General features: G+C 39.6%; 1 protein-coding gene across 3 annotated transcripts; it reads right to left on the reverse strand.

The window, feature by feature from the left end:
- Positions 1-71: 71 nt before the first annotated feature.
- On the reverse strand, positions 72-27,858 carry LOC145898759 (serine/threonine-protein kinase TBK1-like). Of its 3 annotated transcripts, none has more exons than XM_082987363.1 (17): positions 27,735-27,858; positions 12,755-12,882; positions 12,547-12,690; positions 12,192-12,321; positions 11,074-11,255; positions 10,585-10,745; positions 9,784-9,894; positions 8,602-8,781; positions 7,903-8,102; positions 7,482-7,632; positions 7,200-7,301; positions 6,038-6,158; positions 4,512-4,707; positions 3,632-3,773; positions 3,203-3,364; positions 2,773-3,000; positions 72-995 (listed from the first exon to the last, which is right to left on the reverse strand). In XM_082987363.1, exons 1-17 carry the CDS (start codon positions 27,748-27,750, stop codon positions 911-913), a joined length of 2,439 nt encoding a protein of 812 aa, XP_082843489.1. In that variant the 5' UTR covers positions 27,751-27,858; the 3' UTR covers positions 72-910. The 3 variants fall into 3 exon arrangements, with proteins under 3 accessions (XP_082843489.1, XP_082843480.1, XP_082843498.1); XM_082987354.1 differs by lacking the exon at positions 27,735-27,858 and adding an exon at positions 14,286-14,489; XM_082987372.1 differs by lacking the exon at positions 27,735-27,858 and adding an exon at positions 13,106-14,027.

Here is a 27,858-nt window from a genome sequence, read left to right on the forward strand (position 1 = left end):
TTATCTACATGTTAACAAAAACCTGTTGGTAAAATTATGAAATACGTTGCAGTAATCTTGAACGCACAAAACGCGGTTTTCCAAGTTTATTTTTTCAAAACAAGATCATTTGTTTGCAAAAACAACCAAGAAATTTACGCATTAGGCCATTTTCATCCGAGAAACACTGTTTTCCAAGAAGAAAAACCGACCCAAATTTTAATGCAAGGAACCGCCTGAAATATCACGAAAAGCTACGAAGAGGAAACAAGCACGTAGCGGTGACGTCACAACCGATTACTGGTGCAAATGAAAGGTGAGAAAGAAAATATATAAATTCAAAGACAGGTTAAATCATGTGAAACACCACAAACCGGCCAAAGTCATACTTGCGTAGATTCCATGTTAAAACGACACAGATTTAATCAATAGAAAAATCTTGGGTGTGAAGGATAAAGTCAGCAAGCTCTTTTCCGCAACCGAGCTGCAAAAAAATGGTTTTGGTGTGCGGTCCAAATCTCGATGTAGTTGTGGAAACACAACCAAACACCCTACTGGAATGAGTGTAAATGAAACGTTACGCTTGACAGTAATTTCCTGGGTTGCAATTGTTCCGGGATTCATTTTGCTGACAAAGCACGCCCACATCGCGAAAAATTCATATAGTCGAGACACAATTCAACGGATTGCAGCTTCATACATGGACAACGACAATTTCAAGTGAGGCACGTGCACAGAATATTATAAAGCGGTGGTCGAAAAGACGAAAGAGTAAAATTCCGTCATAATTTAAGCGTAAAAAATAGAATCGAAAAGTGGGGTGACGATCCTAGTTCAGTGCTGCGCAAACAATTGCTGTAGGATGCGCCGCCATCGCAACTGTCTCTCCGCAATGGCCGGTGTGCGGCAATTTTTCATAATGTTCATTTCTTCATCGATTTGTTGACGTTTCGTCAATCGCCACCGGGGGCGCGAGGGAGCCGTTGATGTGCGTAGTGGTCGCTATTGAGTTGAGTCTACAAGATAAATTCAGGTTTGTTTTAACAGAAGCCTTGCAAGAAAATAAATTTGCACACACTAATGCAAGGTTTCCCAAACGTAATCAGCGTTGAAAATATTACAAACTATATCAACAACAAAGATAAGTGTGAATTCTTACGTTATAGACGCGTAGTAAAAGAAACGAAAGAAAGAATTGTAAACAACTTGAATATCGTAAGATACAACGATAGTGCAAGAACCATTCAAAAGTAGAGTAAATGTACAATTAACGTATTGTAAAGCTTACGAAACCAACCCAGTTTTTAATTACTGCAGTGATTACTGCGTACGCACTGTATAAAACTTACTAATTGTTTTTTTGGTATCATTACGGACCCCAGTTTGGGAAACCCTGCACTAATGGACTGGAATAGAAACTTGTGAGGCAGCACCGTATTGTAAAACAATCACAACCGACAACAGAAATCCATCTTAGGGTTGGGGTTTTATCACACGTAACGACAAATGGCATTGATTTCTATTATCCCGAATACACACAAGTGAAACCGTTTAAATATAAGTTGTCGCCCATAACTTGTTATAAGCGCGGAAAGCAAAAACCGGATTGCGCTACCTACTGGCGTAGGTGTAAATAAGTTGTGTTATTGCAACAGCTCAGTGCGTTTCAACAACGTTTCACAGGTTTTTTTACCCACAGAATTAAGTACGTCGTGTTATAGGAAAGCACTTCTATCAGCGTTACGTCAAGCTGTTCGGACGCCACCTAATCCCTGCGACAAGACGCCGATTTGCATCGAAGTTCCTTTTAAGTGGTTTCACAGAAACGCGATTTTGACGCTGTTGGGTTTCGCATAGGTGACTCCCCGCCCTTTGTCCGACGGGCGGCCTTTCACGAGGCCACCTCAAAACAATAAACCGATACCTTAGTAACATAATAAACCGACCAGAAGGCGGGTTTACCCACGCTTGTACGCAAATCAGGCACCCGTTAACCCTGACTGGACATTGCGGTGATGGGGTTTGTGACGTCAAGCATTTATTCACCAAGCGGACTCTAAAGATCACTTACGATGCTGGGGAAACACCGACCTAATGAAACAGTTACGGGTTTATGAGACAAGGGCATCACCGCGCACGTAATATGTATGACACATAGTGCGAACACAAATCCGGTGTTAGCGAAACGATTTGCGACGGAATTTCCGCATTGTGTTGTTATGACGAATGGGGGAGATAATTTTGCACGGTCGGTTTTTCCGGGAAAACGTCTCCCGTCAAACGTTTAATTTAGCAACAACCTCATCGGTTGGTTTGAAAACAGAATGTGGAACTTCGCGCACCACCAAACGCGTGGTGTTTGAAGTCACCGAAATCACTTCGAAGCTCATACAGGCCAAAAAGAACTGACACAAGGTCTAATAAACTGAAGAGTGAATAGTTGGTACCATACTTTTTACAAGGGACAAAAGCAACAATTGCTGGATGCCATCCACCAAAAATTGTCAGGGACAAGTTAACATTTTAGAAGAATTATGTTTGTAGGTATGTGATTGTAATACTGGCACTAACTACCACGGCCGTTTATCAAGTTGGTTAAAGTTAAAATATTGACATTGCGCAATAAATATCGTTCTAGCATATAACGTAAAGGCAATACGTTAATTTTGCTAAATTTAAAAGTTAAAATCGACCGAAATCAAATCATTGATCACAAGCACACCTGTTTTAACCAAAATAAATTCGGAAAACCGAAATCTCGGCGACTCTTTCGAATTTGCACAACAAACACACCTTTTCAGAATTTCTGATCCGTTTTCGACTTCGGATTGAACTTCTATCAGGCTGTTCTTTGCTTCCTGGAGCCCTTTCCTCAACTCGCGAAGCTGTTTGTGCCGATGGGCCCGACTCGATCTGGTTCCATGGACGCCTGTTGGGGGCTGGGACGACGGTCCTGCCGCCATATTTAGTGATTCTGGTACCAGAGAGCTGGCTACAGGCAAAGATGAGGGATTTTGCGGTCTGCAAACAGAGGTAAAAATAAGGTTAAAGTTGGTACTCAGTAACTCGCATTATACAGTACAGTGCACATAAAAAGGGGTGCGTTTTACACACAACAGAACTTTATCTTTTACAATAACAGGCTGGTCGGTCAACATTCAAATTTCGGCACAGAAAAGACAGTGTCACCTTTTGTGACGTCACAAATAAAAACAAATCTTACTTCGCGGCGTTCGCCTTCAGAACAGTTTCGACGATCGAGAGTTTGTCTCGGTAAACGCGTTGCAAGTCGCATATTGCTTCCCCCTGTCGTTGGCATTTGTCACAAAGACGAGCCATACTTTTCTCGAGACTCTGAAGCTGCTTCTGGTACCCGCTCATGTGGCTGTGCCAAGAAAAGTGGTCTTAGTGGGTGTTACTGGATAGTGTTTATAGCAGTGAAACAAATCCATTTGATGAAACTGTTCTGGTTTATAAGATTTTTAGCTCATGAAAGTTTATGAATGGAGTTCGATGCATTCGTTCTGTGTGTAACGTCGACAGCCTTTGTTTTTTTTAAATATAAAAAAATGTTCAAATTTCGGCATAGAATAGAAATATTTTTGGAAACACTGTTTCAATCAGAGCCAAATGCAAAGGTCGATTATCTCACCCGAACCACGTAGTCGACTCCCTATGTAACTTCCTGCACTTGGGAACCGACTGGTCGGTGAAGAGTTGAACGGACGACTTGCAAATTTCCTCCAGCTTTTGCTTCTCAAATTTGTGGACGTGATCTTCAGCAAATGCTTGACCTGCGGAAGAAAACCTGGTTATAAAATGGCGTTTCGCCTACTCTGGAGCGCAAATTAAAGATGTTTGACAATATTCAACGTAACAGCTTGTTATCGTCAAGTCATATTTAGTTTTTTGGAAACTAAAGTTGTTTGGTTTAAAAGTCATTTCAATGAAAGTTCGCCAGATCCGATTTTTGAAGTATTAGTCGGTGCTAATTCTTTCAGGCAATGCAATGTTCGGCTATGGAAAAACCCTGAAGGAAACTCAGAAAAACGTCGGGCGGAATTGCGCTGCGACAAACTTCCAGGCAACTTAATTTGCATGTTGCTACGATTAACGACGGGAAAGAGACTGCTGCGTACCAACTTTCCAATAATCTCCAATCCCAATATGTGAGCTCACTGGTTGCTGGCTGTTTTCAAGTGATTTTTAAGATGCAGGAACATCGTTATATTCCAAACGCTTATTTTTGCGATACAAATTTCTCAAGCAACGGTCTAAAAGAATAGTTTGATGAAGGCTGCTGCATGGTGGCCGGAACGCTGATACAATAAAATTACTGCCAGAAGGGCCGTATTGCAGCAATAAAACATGCCTGGCAGCATCAGTAGTAATTTATGACCAAAGAATTTGACTTTGTAAAACTGATTTCTGGACATATTTTACCGGGCCTTATACAAGTCCAATCCATTCAATTTCGCTTGAGATAATTCGAAAAGGTTTCGACAGGCAAGCGGCAAGGAAAACAAACTTACGTTTATATCTCTTGTGTTGTTTGAAGAGTTTGAAAATTTCGCGGGAACGCTCAGACGAAACTTTCATCTTTTCCTCCAAACGGTCGTTACTGTGCGACCCCTCATCCACGAAAACACGTCTCGGCGTCTCGTCCTGGATGATCGCGCGGTCGAGGTTTTCCACCTGTGATGTCACTTGCTCGAACTCATTCCGAATCTGAGTTGGAAAATATATGTGACGTCAATATTTTCCGGTTGTAACTCGTGGGGGATGTTAAGCTGAATTGTGAGGAAGTTCCCGAATGCTTACGGCATATTTGTCTTTGTTTTATGTTTACAGCATTAAAAGGCACATAAATTCATCAAAGTATGATGAAAACCATGGAAAATTTGCACACACTTAAAGACTGTTCAAAAACAACCTATATACAGAACACATTTAAACTACATGTTGTGATGTAGCATTTTTCAGGTTTGAACCCCGGGCATGCCAACGCACATAAATTCAGCTTGTCAAGCTTTAACGAAAAATCGCGGGAAAAAAACACTTATTAACGAAGGCGTTTGGAACAACCTGCTTAAACACATTCTTAAGTCACACACCACTATGGCAAAGCAAAGATAACTTGGGGTTGTTTTTTCCGGCATCATCATCGCTACAGCGCATTCAATCCAACAATAAAACCCACTTTCCGTTGAATCGGAGCGCGGTACGAGGTTCAGTATGCAAATTAATTCTAATTGACCTCACACAGACAGGCAGTGTTACGTAACAATTAACCTGCGATCCGAGCATAGTTGCGGTTACAATGACAAGAATGTGACGCAACTAAGCAAGAGTAATTTCTCAAAACAATTTTGCAGTGTAGACTGTTTGGATATAGCGCATAAGTATGTTTCAATCGAATGCAGTGTTTACTGAACAGAACACGGAAAAAAAACTTTAGACGCGTATTCACGTAACTTGCAATTATCACAAAAATATCGTTGGTGGAATAAAGTTTCTACAACAACAATCAGAAGACGAAACCACAAAGCTTGTGACAAAAATATTTCATTTTAGCTTTACCGATAAATGCACATGACCGCATAAGCACCAGCGACCTACCATATACAGTACATATATAAACACAGGGGTACCATTGTCCATTGTTTGAAACATGGCGTTCATGTACACAACTTGCCAAGTTCTACACTTAAAACTTTGCTGAGCTCACACACGAATGTTTGAGCAAGCCTGAGTTCCCAAGTTAACCGTCCGATAAATGCAAAAGGGAGTTTCACTTTACGAGCAATAAAAGCGATAAAAAGGAAATTTCGTTGTAAGGTATTAGGGTAACACATTTTTTCATTTTGCCAATTTTATTGTATTCTTCCATGACACCTCCAACACCAAGTAACCCCAACTACAGACCATGACAATTTGCGTCCCAGTTTTATCCATTAGAATCTGACCCGAAGTGACCTCTTAAAGTCCCGGTTCCAGCTCTATGTTCCGTTCTTGACCCTTAGTAACCTTTGCAAAAAATGAATATCGAAATGCTCACCTGGCGTAGATTCTTGGCCTTATCAGTGATCTGAGTGAAGTACATTTTCAGGTCGTTGACTTCTGGAGGAGTGGTGAGCATCATAGCTATAACGCGGAGAAGCGACGTTTCCCGCTGGTAACTGAAGGAACAAAAAGGTTAAAAATTGCTGTAAAAAAGCTGGAACCAGAGCTGTGTTCAGAATCCTTAAATATTTGACTCAAATTTGAGATCAAATCGAAAGTGCAACAGATTGTGGCAATCGACCTGAAGAATGATGTCGAAAATGAGTCATTTTGTTTAAAAATCACAGGTATTGCGGGCTCGCAAGCATCTTTGGGAATGTTTGTAGATTAAACAGTTGAACTACGAAGAGTTGGGCTTTTGGTTTCAAACACGTCATCATGGCAACAGAAAAACAAAACTCATGACACGTCATAATTACAGTTCATAATTAGTTTTCGGTCACAATATTTCCAATTGCGCATTTCCCAAGTGCAAATCAACGTCTGACAATGACGCACTTGAACTTCCCCGGCGAAATTTCCCTAAACGGCGGAGAAACGATTTGACAATATCTTTTCGATGGGATATGATGGGAGACCGCTACAGAGCGACGTTATTCAAAATGTACCTGGGCTCTGACGTATAAGGACGCTAACCGTTAATCGTTGCAATGCGGAACAATCAGCAGGCGAAACCGCAAAGGTTGCAACAAACAATCGTTTTAACCAGACCGATGAACGCACAACGGAGAAGAAGCCCAGCTGCCCACAGGTTACATACGTACAATGACGTAGCATTGGATTCTAAGCTTTTGCCTTTTGTTTGTACGTGCATGCGTTTCATAATAGCATGCGGCTTTGCTCACGGTTTGTTCAATTGACGCACAGTGCCTTATGTTTAACTGGGACCTCGCAAATGAGTATAAGGACAAACAGACACTCTTAGACACCTGCAGTGACAGTTCAAGGTTTAGTTACTTAGTCACTTGGTACCACTCTTTCCTAACTTCATCCGAATGCACATGTGTAAAAAACAGAACAATTTGTATCGAAGTCAAACCAATTGTAACTACTTGATTATATTTGTGAGTGTTGGCAATCCCAAGTAACTCGACCAGGTATATATTACACTTTAATTGCGCAATATTGTCTACCGCACAAGTAAAACAAGCACTTACTGTTCCTCGAATATTTCTAACGACGTCTTGAGGCAATCCACTTTGGTTTTCAGCTCGCTTTTCATGAGTTGAACAGCAACCACTCCACGCTTTAAATATGATCTAAAAGCCAATAAAGGATTTGCGTGTTTGGAAAATGTGCATCAAAATTAAAAATGTTTAGTATTCTTAGCCACAGGCAAACTGCAGAGTCAAGGGGAAGAAAAAAAAACAGAAACATTTTTCTGGTAAACGAAATTTATTTTGGGAAACACTTTTCTGGTAGAGCATAGGAATCCTTACTCGGTCCACTTGACTCCGAGACGGACAAGTGACTCGACTAGCAGCAGGTAGGTTACGGTTTTTCGTATGTCATACAACGTGCTGGAACAAACTTTCGCCAGACTCGAATCGTTTTCCAGAGACAACGACGTTTTTACTTTAGGGGGTTTACCTGCAATGAAAATAAAAACAGTTAAAAGTATGAAATGAGGTTGCTCACGAAAATTTAAATCTTTCGAGGAATATTTAAGTTGCGTTCTTTTTAACACAGAACTTGTGATTTCCATATATTCGAATTCAAATTCGATGAAACGGCGTGAAGTGGAACGCAGTCCTCGGTAAATGACAAAAAAATATTACTTTCCCATCACTTCTGTTAAATTGCAAAACCCGTGAGAAAAGGTTCTTCCATTAAAACACAAAGCGGGCTCCCAAAACTTACACGTATGTGGAATGGGAAGTGATTGAAAGTCGCTCGTGTCGCTCGACAATAACACAAACGGACGTTGCTCCGTTGTGACGGGATATTGCGTCACGGGGGTAAACGCGTCGATCTCGAACTCGGCTCCGTCATAAAGGAGGATCTGTCGACTTGATCGAATGTCCGTCAACTCGGCGATGTTTTCTTTTAAAGTGACCAACCTGGAAGATGTATTACATATGCGTTATATATACGACATGTAAGACAGCGCTGTTTAAAGCAATCGTATGGTTGGCAGGATCTCCCCCACTGCCCACGGTATGTAAGTGCTGCCGTTTTTCTTGACGATAAAAAAAGTGCGGTAACTTTTCCATTTGTTAGATGCAATATCTCCCAACTACCGGCCCCGGGTTAATTGTTTTTCGGCAAAATAATTTCTTGAAACATTACCTGGAATTCTTCTGGTGCAGACTTTTGCCTTATTTCATAATCTTTTCTAATGTTTTCTATACTTTGGTTTTATTGCACATATATTCGTTTTAAAGGATTTTAAAAAATCACCTGGTCGAAATCGTAAATACGCGAAGGTAACATAACGACTTTCCCACTGTTGAAAGTAATAAATTCGTACTTTGCAAAAACTGAACTGAACACGAACATTTACTTTAACATAGCAAGAAAAACAAGCATCCTCCCGCATTCATTTAAAAATTGACTTACGTTTTTTCGGGGGAAATGTAGATTTTATGGAGCATTGCGGCGGGCACACTAAACACGTGTACCACGCTTTTTTTAAGGATGTCATCTACTTCGGTGAAGTACCGCTCGAACGTCCAAATCTGCATCGGGTTGCATTCGAGAATTCCGGACAACACAGGGGTAACAAGTGCTTTAAAACTCCTATCACAAAATGGACAAGATTCAATTCAACAGTACTTTTTGCAGTTGTGGAATCGATTCAAACAGTTGTTTAATAAGGATGGTTTGGATTCAAAAACACTTCAGATTAGATATCACTAATTTGATAAATTTATTTGAATAAATATTTGCATAAATTTAAAAAAAAATTAAACTGAAATGGTTCTTAATGTAATGTGCTATGACAATTGCTTAGTTTTAAAACATATCTGAAACAAATCTCAAATTGGAAAAAAATCACCAAAATCCCTGAAGCACTCTAAATTCCACATCTCACATGTAGTTTGTAATCACATATGACTTTAACAAACTCAATTATCAATGTAAAATGAATCAAATTAAATGTAAGTAGGTCTGTTTGTTTATTTAAAAGTAACTAAATACACACTACAACTTACTGATTACAACAGATATCGATGCAAGGACAGTTAATTATTTCAATGTTTTGGTGAGGTAAACCACTCAGCACTATGTATAGAATAAGAGACGGGAACCTAACCCATGTACATGTGATAACGCCAGGTCACAAACTCGCGACTTTAAACACATGCGGTTACCACAGAAACATGCCACCTGCCTGGAGAAAATGCTTTCCAGATTGTCTTGTAATGTGGAAAATGACCTCAAATCTTAATACCTTTTTATCTCATTTTTTCTTAGCGGCAATCAAAATAAAAGAGCAGCACCTCGCTCACAAAAAGCAATTTAGTATGTAAATATACACGGCACACATGGCTTGACACAAAAAGTCAATTAACTGGAGAACAAGAGCTCTCCCTATTTACAGATTTCTTTTATCCAAGTATCTCAGTTACCTTGATTTTAGCAAAGGTAAGTTTTGCTACTGCTATTTTTTAATAAAATTCACTACAGTTGTCAAAAAAACGTCAAAAACTGGTTATATATATATATATATGTTTTGCATGCTGCAATAAAAGCGTTCATTGCATGAGGGTAAAGTCTTTTACCAACCCATAGACTTACTGAGAAAGTCTGCAGGTTTTAGGAAGCTCGCGACTCCACTCAATGTTGCCGTGCTCAGAATGCTGAACCCCAGAGATGACACCAGATGGCTTCTCTGTTGTGATCTTGTACCTACGAGAAAATATCATGAGAGGGCATACAAAATTGTGCAAGGTTTTTAAAAACGGGAAAGTAGTGCTCCAAAGTGTGAAGTCATATAAATAAACCATGTAACTGATCTACATCAAAGGAACCATTAGGTTGGTAACTAAGCTCCTAATCACCTAAAAACACCTTGAGTTTTGTTCCAACTCATTTGCAAATACATGAGAGAAATTGTAAAACACAAACATGGATTTTTCAAATATGCGCAGCCACAAATATTGTTGTGACAATTTGCTATGCTGACACTGAGGCTAGGCCGCTTTGGGTCGTGTTGAAAAGGAAGTGAAAAAACGTCAGAAGGCTCTTTGGCAGGCTGGGAAAGCCCCACCACTACATTAATTGTCAGTTATAACCAGGGCAGTGATGAATTCTGTACTGATAAGTGCGATAAGAATCACATGTGAAGCATTTGGTCACATTTGACAATTTTGACATAAAAATTTTGGTTGGCATGGGACTCTCAGTAATTCTCTTGAATCATATCACCCCCAATTAAATGTGATAAAATGACAATATCAGGGTTAGGCCTAAATTTACAACCATATCAGAATTTATGACTAAAGCAATCACGCACTTATACAATAATGTTGGTCAACCCTAATTGTTGAAAACCAGTTATGTAAATGAAAGACCGTCCATTGGGGAATTTAGACTTACATCATTTCTTTGTTTCGGCGAGCCCCTCCGTAGGGCCTGAATGGCAACTGGCCTGCTGCCACATGGTAAAAAGTAACACCCATACTCCACAAGTCGACTGTAGAACTGAATTTCTTCCCTGCTTGTTTTCGAAGCACCGCTCGTTCATATATGTCAGGATGCTGTTAAATGTAATAATTGTTGAAATTGAATTACTTCACCACTTGCAAATAATCAGAACACAGACCTTTTTCAATATTGTTATGCAATTCAAAATTGCTACAGTCACATAAAATAATCACTATGGTAAATACAGAAAACTCTTTTTGAGGTGTAAATGCCAGTCCTCTGTAACAATAGTTTGGGCAAAACTTTTTTAAATCATATGTTGCAAGTTATTCCACTGTTTTGTGTGGGTAAAAATTGCAGGTGAAAGGCAAGATATGGATTTGTGCTAAATGTGCACCAACACGATGGCTTTGTTGGTTAGAAAAAAACAATATCTATTACCAGGTACTCTTCTGTTCCATACAAAGACATGAACTGTTCGTCGTCGCCCAATTCTCTTGCAGCACCAAAGTCAGTAAGTTTATATACAGTGGATCCATCTTCAGCGTATGTCCGCATAATGTTTCCAGGCTTAAGATCTCTATGGACAATTCCCTTGTCGTGAAGGTGCTTCATTCCAACAGCTGCATTTGCAAACAAAGTTTCGGTAAAAAGGGTATAGGACAATACAACACACACCATGCTGGATCCTATTTATGTCAGGATGTTAGCACTCGACTGACCATACATAAAGGGCATGATGGCATCAGTCAGTTGTAGTGTCTGTTACCCAATGCTTGGGTAATTAGTGTATGGCAGTGCTCCACAACTGCAGTTGCTTACAACTGGAATAATCCAAACTTTATAGCTAGACTGCATTTACAACTCTACAGATTTCTATTGTGTCATCATCACTCTAACAAATCAGGTTGATGTGTGCTGTTGAACTTTGAAAGTTATCAAGTGTGATGTAACAAAGGTTGTGGGATGCTGGTGAATAGGGACAGAAACATATGTTGTAGTGCTTTATTGGGTCTTCAAATTACATAGATGCCTAATCCTATGGCTATTTTAACCAATATCTTTGGGTTTGTCCAGAACTTTGCCTCATGCAGGTAAAATTGTTGGTAAAATCGAATCCAGACAACTGAGGTTTAAGATTGTATATACCGAAATATCAGGACTGGAATTCTTACAAAACAAAATTTAAATCAACTGTGGGTACCTAAATGCACATCGGTACTTATGAATCAGCTCCTTTATTTACATTTATTATAATAGCTATGGATTACGATGTATAATTCCACATTGCTACAACCCACAGTCGTATGTACGTATATCAACTTATCATATCAAATGACTCTTGTTTGACAAATCTTAAATGTTTTCACCTAAATTACACAAAGAAGACTTTTTGAGATAGGAGAGTGGCTGATCAACACTTTTCACAGAAAAGTTTCACATATGATGAGTATTTGAAAACATACTATCAGTTAAAAATACTGGACATACGAAATTTAATGATTGAAAATTTTCCACACATTAACAAGTAGAAAATGTTGGCCTGCATTCGAACTTACTGATATCATGTAGGACTCGTCGGAACTCAGACTCAGGAAGTCCGTACAGGTATTCTGGGTCATCAAGCATACTAAACAAACTGCCTGCTGTGCATAGTTCCATAATAATGACATCCTGCTTGGAGGACACCTGCATCACAAAGGAGAAACATTTTTTATATCCATCAATTGTCTGATGACCGTTTAAAGCAATTTGACATGTACATATGCCCAATTAAACAAAGTGTTTCAACAACAAATAGACATACATAGCATCAAATATATACAATTCAATGATATAACAAAGAATTACATGTTTATTGTTTTGTTCTACAAACTAAAATATTCACAAATTTTCCAGTGCGGAAGAGCCTACCTCTTCTTCTATGTCAAAGAGCCTGACAATGTTAGGATGGTTAACCTTTCGCAGCACGTCAAACTCACGCTTTCGGACATCTGGTGTTCGTGCAACGAAGTTAATATGGTTAAACACTTTAATAGCGAATTCATGCCCAGTTTTCTGCAAAAAAAAATAATTGTCAACAATAATAAGCAAAGACAAAATCTGTCTGCAGTAGCATTACCTTAGATCTTCCTTTGTAGACAAAACCAGTTGCCCCCTGCCCAAGAACATCATTGGTGTACCAGACATAACTAGCCGTATTTTTAAGGGTTGGTGCGTTGCTGTGGGCAGAATGGGCAATCATAATATCTAAAAAAACAATAAAGTATATTTAAAGTCCTTTTAAAGGCTTTTGTATGCAATTAGCAAAAAAGACCAATCATACTAGCTTTCAAGGATACTTTAAAATCTATAATTTTTATTTAAATGTCCTGTGACATGTGCATCTTATATTTGTTTAAATATCACCCTTCTTCATCAATAAATAATCTAATGCACTAACACCAAACAGCGGACATGTTTATGCACACACCTTGTGCTTCTCAGCTGCACTGTATGCCTCATGGCACAAAGTATAAAACAAACTTGATTGAGCTGAAATCGGCTTTCAATTCAAAGTACATAGGTGTTTATATATGTGTACTATGCTTTAAACATAAAACAGATCAGCCAAAAAAATGAGAGCTAAACTCAAAATTGTTCTCAATTTGTATGTATGTAGCGCATAAACTTGAACACTAAATGAAAACTTTAAACACAAAAACCACACAATAACTATCTCACTATCTCCATTTAATACACCACCTAACTAATCCGCATACAATGCAAAATTGTAGACTAGATGAAAATAATACAACAGTCGGATTGGAACATTAGTAACTTGCTGCAGAATTCTTTCGGCGAAAGTTAATAACGCGGTTTAGCCACTCTTAGTGTATATAAAATTATTATTATAAAATGTATATATTGTTTAATATTTTCTGCCCAGATTGCTTACATATTCTAAAAATAGGAGAAGAAAGACCAACACGTGTCATGTGTGTCGTAATTCGATTTCAAACGTAAATTCAAGCGTAACCCACTCAGCAACTTTGTTGAACAAACAAAGAACACTACGGTTTGTTGTCCAGTAATACAATTTCAATAAATAAATTACAATCACGCTCATATTACTCATGAAATTTGACAGCCAGTCGTGACAGGTGTGGCAAGAGTTATATGACATTGTAACACATACGGAAAACATTCTACATCGTTGTAAACTGAGAGAGTTCCGTACAATACTACAATCCGTATTCCGCTTCGTACTTGATTGCGCTGTTTCGTCACAAACTCACAATACAATGAAACTTTTTCTTTTTTTAATTAGAGGGAAAACCCCCTTACACGTATGATTTTTATGACCAAGTTTCTTAATTTACCGAATAAAATCTTTTCATTCATAAAAGAATGCAAAGAAACCAAGCAAAAACTTAAATAACCATGCATAAGCACCAATTATTAGGTGAGATGGGTTTTAACAACACTTTATTTCATGCATACGACTTGACTTGTCAGACTGGGGACCAAAAAATATTAACGCTTTTTTTTCAGGAAATTTGAGTTGGAGAATTTAGTTTACAAAAGATTGCCAACTCTTTCACCCCAGGACTAAGATAGTTTTAGAAAAATACCACGATTATAAGGTCACAATATCACATGCACGTATGTACCGGTCTCAAGTTTGTGATAATTTCTTCCCATTATTCGACGGCGATACCTCATCTGCACTGTTTTCACTTTGATTCAATGTTTTTGGTAACATCGGCGCCCAAAAGCACATATATATTAAACAATTACGGCCTAATTCGAGTAAAAAAAACTTTTCTAACAAATGTAGGCTATCTAGAAAAAATGCCAAAAAGAGGTTAGAATGCGTTGGTGCAGAGCAACCGCGGAAACAGTGCTTTATATGTAAATAATTAAATGTAGGCTATGTATTCAATCCATGCATATGTTGAAAACACCAACATAAAAGACGTTACACAAAATTTAAAACATTTTTTTGCGCAAACGAATCTATAATGGAGAAACCATTTACACCAATTGGCTTTTAATATTCCAGACATATTATCCAATACAACAAATAGTTGCGTATATAGGATACTAAAATGGTGATTTAAATACGCGGTTTATAAGATTTGTTTAATTGGTTTGGAATGCAGTTTTTCTACTAGACCTCAGGTTCAATTAAATCCAGAAATATAGGACAAATAACGACTGTAATGCCAAAAACTCAAGAGAAAACCACCTGAATTTTACAAACCACGAATTTTGACTTGACCAGCAACAAAGCTACAGTAAATAGTTACGTGCATCGAGATTCATTCCAAAAACACGTCACACGCGCATTCCGCCGACCGAAACTTTCGCACCCGACAAAACAGACAGAAGCTCACACAATTCTTTATTACCTTTCGAAAATGCGTAGCAGAACATGGGCGATCAACGTTATAGGTTTCGAAACTCATTTTATCACTGGGTAATGTTAAAACCGCAAACATTTCAGTTTAAACAGACCCCTGTTTTGCAATGCAAACAATCACCATCGTTTTTGAAAAACACGTGATTACTTGACTTGTATAATCTACTGCCAATAACTGTATGAATGATGGTAAATCGAACTCGCTGATATTGCGACATTTCTGCTAAAGTTTTGTTTCGTGCTAAAATTTTGTAGTCAGTTCCCTTCCAATGTGAAATTTCTAGGCCACTTCCCGATTTAGTTTTTTTTCATCGAAAACCCCGATTGCGAGATGTCGTGCAACCAAACGATCGCTTTCAACTGAATGGTATTTTTTCCCCGAGTGACTGAAATTATTTCAAGATTTTTCCAAACCGCCTCGCAGCGACGAACTGTTCTCGGCATGTTTTCTGATGATTCAGCATCGTTACGTTATGTTACTATCAATGGAATCCACAAATTTACAGAACGAAGGTCGATCAGTGGGCGGTTTCGGTGGTTGAGCTACGCCCACGGCCGTCTGTTAAGTTTACGTAGAAATTAAGGCGTTTTCTTTTCAGGTCAAGGGCATGTCTGTCGAGCTGGGCTTCCAAATGATTTTACCCATTTTGAGAAAAGAAATTGGTTTAGTTTAAAATAAAACACAGAGAAATTTAAGATGACTTGTTTTAAGATGAAAGTTTGAATTCCATTAAATTTAAGTTACAGTGGGGTGGATTTGAGACACAACTGTCTGTAACAAGTCAAAACTGACGCTCTACAGAGTAACATACAGCATAACTACTTGGTCTAATATTGCGCTGCACTGAAACCTTCAAAGAAAATAGCCCAAGGCAAGCTCCGAAAGAACTGAAAATTCCCTAAACCAAAAAATGCGGCAAAATTTATACTCTTCTGCCAGCATAGGCAGCAACACTGTCCTCTTCACCATGCAAACGGGAACAAGGCTTAATACGGCAACACGCAACCGAATGTGCAAGTGGGCAGTTGCTTCCAGACCGTGTCATCGAGGCGTGGTAGTGACTAAGGCGATATTGGCTGAATGCACCCATGGCATACTGCTTACATTAGGGGTTCAACATGGTTAAATTTTTACTTACGGTACAAATTGCCAAGGCCACCTTAAAACACTGGCGAAAATTAAAATTCCTCGTCTAGGTTTAATAGATGTCCAGTAACACACTAACCTCTTCAAAATCTGAAGCACAACAAAAAGCAACAACGTGCATTATATACAACCACTTTGGACTGAAAAAAAGAAGACTATTGTATACAACAAGTCAGCTTATCAAATGTAACCACAGGAAACAATTCAGGCTTAACACGCCTACATTTGGTCCGCAAGTCCCAGGGAAATCGCGAAATAACTAGAATATATAATACGTCTGAACTGTATACAACCGGATGCGTGGGACGCAGAATGTTTGGGGGCAGAGTGAACTTCAATTGTGGCGTTCTTGCTGGCTGACGGGTGCGTGCTGCCCACGCATTTTGGTCCGAACGTTACGCGGATAAGGCTGAAACTATTGTCACGCAAACGTTGCTGTTAGAGGGGCGATGTGTAGCCTATATGAAAGAATGCCCTTCCCGCAGGTGTGCAAAAAATGTTGCGGTTTATTTCTCCCTTCCTGTACGGCTTTAAAGCGTACAAAATAATGGTTTAGAAATTAAAAAATTGCATTTAAATTTGATCAGACTGAACATATATTATTATGACCCAATGGTCTAACTTTCACATGTAGAAGTTTGATCACATTTTGCAGTGAAACGTACGGCACAGGGCTCAGGACATCCCTAATATTAAAAAAAGGCATTTGAGAACTCAAACCGAAGCGGAAATTACAGCCGACGTCACGCCCTTTATGACGTAACACGGATTTCCTAATTGTCGACCTCCAGACAGGAAAAACAAGAAACTTGCGTGAACTGTGACGACAGTTTAGCATTGAGGTCATATATCCCAAAACAAGTTGGATGGCATTACTATTACAGCCAGCGTGCTTTCTGAACATTTACGCTCAATATCCGTTTCCTTTGATCAAAATTTTCCGCACTCTTGTGTTTGAAAGTCGTCCAATGTTTAGATATTTTACTAAAACACAACTGTTTATGAAACGTTTGAAAAATTTTTGGACTCGGGAATATAACATTACATGAATTTTGTCAACCTTTCAATCGGCACTGGTCACTGTGCCTCATAATAAGTGTTGTATTTTTCTGTTCTTTTGATTTCTATGATAATACAGCAACCTAACCCAAGGCGATTACGTGACCGTCTTTCTCGTAACTAAACAGTAAAGCCTTGTGATTCAACGCCATCACAACAGCAAATTTAAACAAAAACACCCAAGACAAACGCTGTGTGGTTATTCGACGACACAGGGCCTTGTAATGAGAAAAGAATGCCAGAGGCACGCATTTCAAGTTGACGCAGTTGCGATGGTTTCGTTTTACAGTTTATTTCCGTGCGCAGTCGAACGCTAGTTGCCACATGTGATTCAGAAACCTTGGGTTGTTGCTAAGCAGCATTCACACAAAATAAACACCGGAGAAATACAATGTTATGCTGATCATTATGTCCGCTTGGCATAGCAGTCAAGCTTGATCAGCCACCTCAACAAGACAAGGACCTGCGCTGTGGGACGATCCTACCTTGCTGTGCGATAGCATAATAAACCTCTACGTCATGGTGATATGGTTTCCCTGCGTTTCAAATGACGTGTATGTGGTAGATACCACGTAAATTACATTTCTTAGTAGGTTACTAAATGCTTTTGTTTTACAAAACAAAAAAGCAGTTCCTAGATAATGGTTTTCATAGCGTTGCAACCACTTATTAAACATCATTATTCGACACGATCGATTGGCTGATCTTAGAAGAATATTTGTTGATGTTCTTTGTAATTGTGTTCTCGCCCACAGTGAAGGCAACGTGCTGGGAATCAATACCAGAAGCGAAATGACGACAAACACCGTTTCTGACGTCACAATGATTCTAAATATACAACAATGAAACTCTCCCAACCTTTTCTTTGAAATCGTAACGGATGCGGAGCAAGAAATAAAATTCCGATAAGGTTGATTTGAACTAATTCCGATATTCAAACACGTTTACTGGGGTCTCACAATCACCGCGTTCGCTCGCAACATCACGTAGACGCGGAATGGTGAAAACAGAAATGATTTACACCTCGAATTCCCAGTGAATCATTGAACAATTCCAACTTACAAACAACACAAAGGGCCTTTCCCTGTTTCTCGGTGTCAAGGGCGCTTCGAAAAGCCCATACATGCAAATATCATTAGATTAGCGCACAGATTAGAGTTCCGACGCCCCCAACCACCGATGACGCAATAAAACACTCCACAGACGTAATGCTTTGTGCAGACGTTACAAACTCTACAAAACGAAGGGGCCACAAAATTTTTCGGGCGTCTAATTCCGAAACCGCTTGTAAAAATCTTGTTTCCATGTAACAAATGAACGAAAGCAGTTTCCTTTGCCCCCGAAAACTTAACAACATTACCAGTCCAAGAAGTTCGTTTGCACGCTCTTTCGCATTCGCAACAAACTGTTCTTGCGCATTATTTTCAAACCAATATCAGGTTTATTGCAGCACACGATCACGTACTGTTCTTTCGCAATATTTCCCTTGCTAGATAAAATATTCGCACGTATGTTATCAACAGTAATTCTAAATTCTAAATCTTTCGAATCCATGTCTGTACAAACTTTCTCGTTGCAAATAAATAGACATCAAGATGCGAACTGGGATTCCAAAATACCTTCAAGGTTGCCGACAAAATATATAGACATGCCCATTGCAACGTGCAATAAAGCACCTTTTTCGTTGAGTTGCCCTGGTCAATAACGGGGTGGACGAGGTGGTTTCGTTGAGTTTACGACAAAGAAATACGGGTCACTGCGTCTTGGACGTGAGAGATACGTCGGTGACCCGGCTATAAACGGCACAATTACCCGTTCACTCTGTTTATGGCGGGCTTAGAGTTGTGTAATAAATATTGGCGGTTCTTCGAAAAGGCGGATTTTTCTGAGCTAAGAAAAGTTCCGACTGACCGAAACCAGCTGTCCTAAGGAACTACTGGACATGCGTTAATTTAACTTAAAAAATGAATCTGAGTTTAAAATTTTCAAGCACTGCAACAAAAGTTTATGACTGCGGTTTCCACATCTTCTTCAGTTATTGCGGCTATTTTAAGACGCGTGTTATATTTTGTCGTCCATTGAAAGCGGCGAAAACCCGGGTCATGAGAAACAGAAATGGTCGAAAGGTCAACAATGTTCGGTTGTCACACTCGCCACTCCAGCACTGCAGGGAATAAGGCGTGCTTTAAAAGCAACTGAAAAAAAACACTATCCAACATTTTTTTTCCATTTTAACTCCACGAAAATAAAAATGAAACATTCCACCTAAGTTGAATCAATGAAATTTGGAAGTGAGGATCTGGAAAGCAAAATGGTGAAACTGACAAGTGGTTTTCGAAGCCAAGCGCTCGTTTAGGTTTTATCACAAGTGTACATTCTGAACAGTTTGATATTGACGCTACAAGACACAAAGCATAACTCAACTGATTAAGCGCTGATGTCATTCTGACCAGAACAGAAAATACAAGGACAATACAAAATACAATTCTGTTGGTACCTTTTCGGCGCCAAACAATTACTCGCAAGACGCACACGTAACCAATTAAAAACCTGATCGAATAGCCGCTCCTGAGCAAACTTCGACATTACTGACTGCTCTACACTCGCCAGTCCACGCCACAGGCTTCATAAAAGCCCTCAAACAACCTAGTACAAAATTTCCCGGCTTCATCATTCAGTCATATTTATTAATGATTCAAGGGGACTTCCCCTCCAAGCGGGCATGGCCTGAGCCTTGCGGTGACGGCATAGCGGCAGAGGCGTATATTACCAGTCAGTTGCATAGCACTTTAAATTGGGCCACGTAGTCATTTGACAATGGAATGCCCAGTCACGAGCATGTGGTATGTCAGAATACAAAGTAAACAATGACTCCCATTGTATTTAAACTGTGACAAATCACACTGAAATGTGTGTGGGTTAGGGGCGGGTCCAGATGGGGCCCAATGCAGATCGCGTCACCCTGGAACATGCTTTAGCACTGAAACAATGCGCTGCATGCAGTGACAGAACAAAAGTGCTGTATCAACATAGATTTACGTTTATCGCCAGGTGGCTTTGTCAGGCGCTACGTGGCTATCTGCTCGTCTGGCGACCACAATCACCATTATTGCGTCACAGTGGCTTTGTTTTTATAGTAACCGCCACCACTAGAGAAAATTTCTGGATCCGCTCATGACGCTGGTGTGTACGTGTCAACCTCCCTGTTTTAATACAGAGCAAACAAGTAGGTTATTACCTTGCAAATCCGCATCCTTATACTATCAACGTTAAAAAGTGCCTCCATCCGCCCAAGTAAGCAAAACAGGCGCGGAAACGATCGGTCTGAACCTATTATGGACCTGCGGTGGGGTAAACCCGCTATAGAGTTGATTGAACTGTTACGTGGGCGAATGGCGATGTTGGCTTGCGACAATAAGTGCCAGAGCATCAAAGTTTTTGACGAGTTAAACACCATTCTACTAGTTGACTACTGTTACCCAACGCTTTTATATGCAAAAGTTGCACGTTTTATCGATTAACTGCCCAAAGGTTGCGGAGGACAACCAATGTACATTTCTTGCGAAACACTTTAGCACATCAGCACACAAAGAATTCGGGATTTTCCAAACTTTCCTCAGGGCGACAAATTCACCTACAAGATATCCGCATACTTTTCGGTTCGATAAAAAACATGTAAATATATCTACATGTTCAATCGACACGTACATACCGCCAGAAGGTGTCAGACACAGAAACTCAACTTGTTTAAGTTCCGACGAGTTTAAAACAACACTAAAGGTAAACGATAACTTAGGAAGTGCTTATGTTCGTCGTATCCTGACATTTCAAAACAATAATTTTAACAACTGCCATCAACGCAATTGATATACACTCTAATGCGGCGTTGTAAACTCATAACAACTTGGTGTTAGGCGTGACGTCTTGGATATACGCTGTAAAATGAAACCCGTAGGCAATTGACTTCATTAATTATCATCTGGATCTTGCTGACATTTTTCTAAACTCATTCCAATGTCACATTTTTTGCAAATGCGCGTTACACAACATATAAGACGAATAGATTCAATGCATCTCAAAAAACTCTCAACTGTTTAAACTTTCCGGTTGAAAGCATCGGCAACGCCGCCTTTTGCTGCGCGTTCGACTTTACAAGTACGCTTTGTATACCTCAGCACAGCATCAAGCACTTACACCTGCACCAGTTTGCGATAGACATTATATACCATGCCTAGAAAAAAGCACAGGGAATACAACGAACAAATCTTGTGACTTCCTGCAGTTTTCCGCCGAAGCCGAAAGTAAAGTCGGTCCCACGCAGTCCTTGACCCAAATTTCCTGACGCACGCGAATGTCACTTCCTGGGGGCCCGCGGGACTCTCCCTTGCAGCAAGTACCCGTGTGGCGAATGGGATGTAATACGTTTACAACAGCCGGCCCCTTTGTTTGCAGTCCTTCGTATAGTCACGCGACAGAGAGGGTCATGGGACTGGAACAAATAAATCAGGGGGTGTACCTTATATGCATTTGAGGTGTGGTCGGCGTCGAACATTTGTCTTGTATTTATATGGGTTTAAAGTAAGATTCTTGTCTGGCATCATTCGCAACAAGTGCGTTGTAGCAAGCTCGAAGCGCTAAGCTTGATGGAACTGGTCTTCTTCCTGCATAAGTTTCTGTTCGACTAGAAACATTATTGTCCACAGAGTAGTTATTTTACCTTCGCTAGTTCTTGGAAACTTTAACCCAATTTTCAACGCCAGGATTTCGCAGCAGTTGGACCAAAGCTTTACAATACTCAAACGAATCAATACAATTCTCTGATGTTCGCAAAAAGTATTGACAAGTTTAAACAGTTGAAACGCGTCTAAATCATACTTCCTATCACCTGCTGGTCCTTAATTACCCAAATGAACAACGCCGTATCCATAGCCTCACCCATTCAAAGCCACATGCCTATGAAGAAAGTGCGTTTCTCCTCGCGCAGTCTTGCACGGGATAGCGCACGTGACACACGGGGAAGTCCCGCTGCTTCGCATGACCGCCGACGCTCCGAATTGCGTCAGAAAGTTTTGTAAAACTTTCCTTGGAAAATCGACTTTACTTGAAATTATGACATGGCGACTTTTTCACAAGGCGAAGTCATGTGGTACGAACTGTGTTTTCTTGTTAAAGGCAGGAAAATGGAAATGTCTGTCACGTTTACAGTTCATTAAAGAAACGATGAATTGTACATCAACTTCCACAACTGCGTATCCAAGACAAACTGTCTTCCCAATATATGGAGAAATGTCAGAAATGCACGAAGATTCATCTCTGGTGCAAAAAACTCATGTACGCCCCATCGCGCGTTACTGTGAAACCAAGTCTGGAAAAAATGGATAACTTTCCGACATGAGCGATCGGAGTTTAGCGCATTCAATCTTTCCTGGACTTTTCGCGGAGGAACTTGCCTCACATTGTTCTTCAAGGAGTGTTTGAACTATAATATCTCTCGGGCGGAATCCAACAGAGAAATAAACTTTGCGAATATTTTAAACTGAACTCTGTACTTAAACAACACATCATCGTTACCAAGCAATTAAACGAGAAAGCGTTGGTACGCTAGTTAGGAAAACACCTAATCCAGAATTTTTCACGCCATAGTTGCGCAAACCAAAGAGTGTCCATATTAACATTAAAATGCCACTACAGGAAGATTAATTGATAAGCCCAAAGCTGCCTCAGCTTCACTGTCGCGCCTTCACTTTTTACTTCCATACTTTTAATAAGATTCGCTGAACCGATCATTTGATGGCGTGTCTGTTTGACGACAAACAAACCGTCTGATATGTTCAGGGAAATGAGAATATCCGCAAACATTCATGGGAGAAATAGGAGGAATTCAAACCCGGCACACATCCATTTGCCTTCCTGAGGACGCTGTCGAAATGTATCCCGTCATGCGTCCTTCCTTTTGGCTCTGTGCCAACGGGAAGTCTGTAGGTTCGTTAGTTGTTGGTCTGTGGATGCTTCTTCTGTTTCCAAGTGCTTACTGGGCTTCCCCGCAATCCAACATTTTGTGAATGGCAAACATTACGCAAGAGGTTTGGCAGTTTCGTTGCGTCTGCGCGGTTTCACACATTAGCACAGCACAAACACTCAGTCCTACTGGTGTAATTCGTTTATATAGGGACGTGCCAAAAACAGAAAAGATTTGGATTCGTCGGATTCGAATACCTTCAGACATTACTCCATTTCGAACCGAATATTTAATGACGTCACAATTTTTTTTAAATTGGTCGTAAAAAATATCTGAATTCGCTAGGTTTGATTTGCGCAATCCAGATTTCATGAAAAAATCCTCACGAAATGCACGATTCCAAGCACCGTTGCTTAAATAAGCTCATGGGATTCGGAGATCAATATTCGGATTCGGTTCGGTGCATCCCTTGTCGTTTAAATAAAATTTTAAAAATGTTTTGGAAACGCGTCTTGACCTAACATTAGAAAGCACTGAGCTAAAATATTCCGAACCTTTTCTCGAAACACTAACCTTGGAATGTTGAGTGCAATTTTTATGACGTCACTAAGGGAATTTGTCAGGCCAATGCACTTGAAACCAACTTACTTTTTGAAATGTTGCCAACCCGTGCTATGGTAAGCATTGCACAGTGTTGATAAACATGACAGTAAACAAGAACAATGCCCGACGTCACCACTGCTCCCCGAAAAGTTTTGAAACAAAGGAAAAACACTTTCTTCAACATAAATAAAAGCATGTTACACTTTTATCTGTCTTGGCATTTTTTTCTGTGTTGCGCCTCAAGGTTAACAGAAAGTCTAAAACAAGGAACCGAAAATAAACGAAGAAAACTTTAGTCTAAACAAAATGCCTCGGGTGAACCGAAGTCAGACATTAAACCCTTCGAAATTACAGTGGCTGATCCAGTTAGGCTGTAATGCCTGGGCTGCGAAGCCTGTGAACTTAAGGATCTTCGAAATTACACACAAACAAGGATATATTTTGGTCAACAACACAAAACACCAAACTCACGACTCTGTGCTCGTTGTTTTCTATTGTACAGTTATACACAAATCCAATACATATAAACATCTATATTTCACAAACACTAAAACAACCTGTCGTTTGTACAGCCTTATTTCCATATATACGTCAGTTGCTGTGTGCGCGCAGTTTTATATAATTCACCACAAAATGGTGGCCGTTATTGCAACATTCCATGGCACAACACTTAAAGTCATCAAAACGCCTTTCTCGCCTCGCCAAAATTATGGTAGCGGCGCTGGGTATTCCCCGAGTGCTTCGATCAAAGGAGTGATGATACGAGTTCCCTTTAAAAAGGAATGTTCAATAAAACGGCAGGGCGTTAACCTCTGATACCAGACACAGAGGTCAACATTTAACAGAAAATGCAGTTCCTGCTGAGCTACACTGAAATCTATCAGGTCGTGGTACGCCTTCGAATCCAAATTACGTATTCAGCGAGAACATTCTACATGTTAATTCCATTTGATTCTTTCTACATATGGTTAGTATGGCTCACCGATAAACTGTGTCTGTCAGATATCTATAAATTATTGCTGCGTCTTTATTATGGTTTATATGTTTTGTCACATTCGCCAACATCAGTCAATCCTGCTTGGAATACTAGATTTTGTTAGCTCTTGCCAGAAAGTTATTCATTCAGATCGAGATGCAATGATTTCTTCAGACTGGTAAACATTTCGCAAAAAAAGCGCAACTTCACCACAAGTGCATTCATTCGTCTGGTATACTAAACCGATGTACGAGATCAACATCTCGGCACTCTGCAGCACGATCCAGTGCTTATATACCCGACCCCACTAATGCCACAAACGCCAACATCACATTAAACCACACAAAGCCTATGCAGGAAGCAAAACCGAAACTCTTCCACTTGTTTTTACACAATGTCCACAACGAGGAACAAATTCAAACATTGTTTATCAATTCGCGCACGTCGATGCTCGCTACTCATTCCGATCACTTGAGATCATTTACATTGACGTGGCTGGATTTCGCAAACGTTAATGGTTACGAAAATGCATTGCGCAACTAAACGACATGAGACCACGTCATTGTTACTGTGTTACGTGGTGATGACGTACATATAGGCAATGGAAGAGTGCCCTGTCACGTGTGTAGGAAGCGACACAGGTTTTTAGGTTTACTGAGCTCATAACATTCAGAATTTGATACTCGTAGGGAATACCGAAGCTTAAAAGGAACCGGAATGCTATACAGCAGCCTACTAAACTTTGTGTACTACATGTAAACATTAAACCTATGTAGCAGTTGCTTAAGGCCTGGACTTTGTAATACGTCACCTAGATAGGTTATTTGCAACTTGGTACCGCTTTGACCTGTTTGGACTGCCTTCTGCGCGCGTCAGCAGGGCAATGCTTATCTTCAGTTTAATTGCCACAATGTTAAGAAAGTTTTCTCTCTGTTTTAAAGCGTTTTCTCTCTGTTTTTAGCCATTCAGAAATTCAATTCAGTTCCCAGCTTGGTAATCTCGCTATTTAAACCACTACAGAGCACGACTCGAGTTACGTATATTCGTCGCAAATCTTGCTACAGAATAGGCAAAACACAACACAGTCTATATAGGCCCGGAAGGATAGAATTGTTTGACAAAAAAAATGCGATCGATCAGATCAAGTTCGACCGACAGAAGCACCTTATTTGCTTACAAGAAACAAAAATGCAAATCACAGGTTCCAGAGAGGAAAGAAACACAAATCTGTAAAACTCGATAAGGTACGTGAATATTAGACCGCCGTTAGTCATGCTGTGCTTGCTAACATTTGGTCTGTAATCTGTATTTTCTAAAAACGGCAATATGTATGACGACATTATGCTTCGGTTTATATTAGAAACCGGCTGTGCTAATAGAAATATACATATACGAACATTACGTTACTGCATATAAGCACTGGCTTTAAACCAGGGCCAGTCTGGTATTTTTAGATTCGACGCAAATCGCCCTATACAGACACCGTTAGTTTTGTTACATTAACAATTAACTGTTTTTTTTGTATAAACAGCACCTATTTCGCGTCAGGTAAATAAAAATTCACTCTAATTGCTTTAACGTTAGGCATAAGTTATTCGTGATCCCGCATAGCTATATTCCGTTCCTTCACATTGCTTTCTACGAAACAGTGAAACACGCCACAAAAAAACTCTCCTGAAATACGGAAAACAGCGGGAGAAGCCGACCAGACCGGTCGAGGTATGTCACACTTAGACAGCAATTACATTGAACATTTACATGTTGAAGTAATAACAACAATGCTCATTAATAGTCCAGCAAAAAATGTTAGGAACTTTTTCACAGCGTCAAAAACGCAAGACTTTAGCCGGCCAAGCAAGAAAATTATGTTTAGTCGTGTTTGGCTAAGTCAATCTTTTTGCAGCAAAGGATTGACTATACTGTCCATCCTGTCGGGCACAGCTTGAATGGTAAATTTTGCGACATGTCCTTCGATGTATATTCGATAAGCGTGACTCGAAATATCGAATTCCAATCAGTCCTTGTATATTATATAATTTCTCCATTTCCGAAATTACTGATTCAACAATGATACGGGAAATGAAAGCAATTAAGATGTCAAAATTACTTGTGACCATGTATGCGCTAAACAAACAAGAATAGCAAAAAAATGTTAGGACTAATAGGCAACTTCATTATACATTTTGCGCCAAATAAAAACCACGTAATGCTTAGTTGGTTCTCGATGTTTCTGCCCCAAATCTGTGCCAATTTATTTCCCATCAAATCCTCACACTAATACTGTTTATAGCTGAGCTGTTCACTGCCACCTACCGATAATATTTTGGCTGACTTACACATTGGAGAACGACATAACCTCAACTTACCGTACACAGACAACCCCACAACCCATAGAAACCTCTATAAAACCTCTTTGATCTGACACTTAACATTTTATGTACTGTACCTACGTGTTGAAGCCTGCTAGTGTGTGATGTCGTGTACTAAATTCTTACCTGCTGTTGTTTGCTGAGAATCAAAAAATTCAAATAAAAAACTATTGGCCAGGCACAGTGCTATTTAAAACAGATCACACTTCTTTTAAAAAAATCTAAAGTTTTGTTTGAAACAAATGGTTTTAGGCGTTTTTCAAGTTTCTGGAGAAAGATTGTTAAATCTTCTTTTTCCTGTGCTGTCACATTTTAATATTGACGAAAATATACCGCTAAATTTTTCACAATACCGATTAAAAAAATACACTGACGCGTACAATTGCACGCAATTTAACATGAGCAATTATAACAACATGCGTGGGTAAATATATACCTCCTATTTTTCACTATTTCATCCAAAAGTTAAATCGACGGTGCAAAAAGCAGTATGTCTGAAACATCTCGTCTTCAATTTAACGCACATACATTACCACTATTTAATCAAATCTAATTTTTGCATGCAATGTTTTTGTGCTACTCACGGTCCACGTGTTGCATTCAATGCTTTGTTGTGGAAATCTTTTTCACGCCTCATCCAGTTTTCTGACAGAGCCACCATAAAGCAGAAAAATTACATTTCGATACTAAAGGCCCCTAATACACCCT

Source organism: Ascidia mentula, chromosome 1 (genome assembly GCF_947561715.1).
Source record: "Ascidia mentula chromosome 1, kaAscMent1.1, whole genome shotgun sequence".
NCBI classification, from domain to species: domain Eukaryota; kingdom Metazoa; phylum Chordata; class Ascidiacea; order Phlebobranchia; family Ascidiidae; genus Ascidia; species Ascidia mentula.

Bases quoted from the DNA above. Each gene is read 5' to 3' on its own strand.
- LOC145898759 (XM_082987354.1), bottom strand. From the start codon at position 14,337: ATGAGGTATCGCCGTCGAATAATGGGAAGAAATTATCACAAACTTGAG. The intron at 12,883-14,285 runs GTACATACGTGC...TTGTTTTTTTAG, and splicing joins TTATCACAAACTTGAGACCG to ATATTATGATTGCCCATTCT. The intron at 4,708-6,037 runs GTGAGCATTTCG...TTTCCAACTCAG, and splicing joins AGGCCAAGAATCTACGCCAG to ATTCGGAATGAGTTCGAGCA.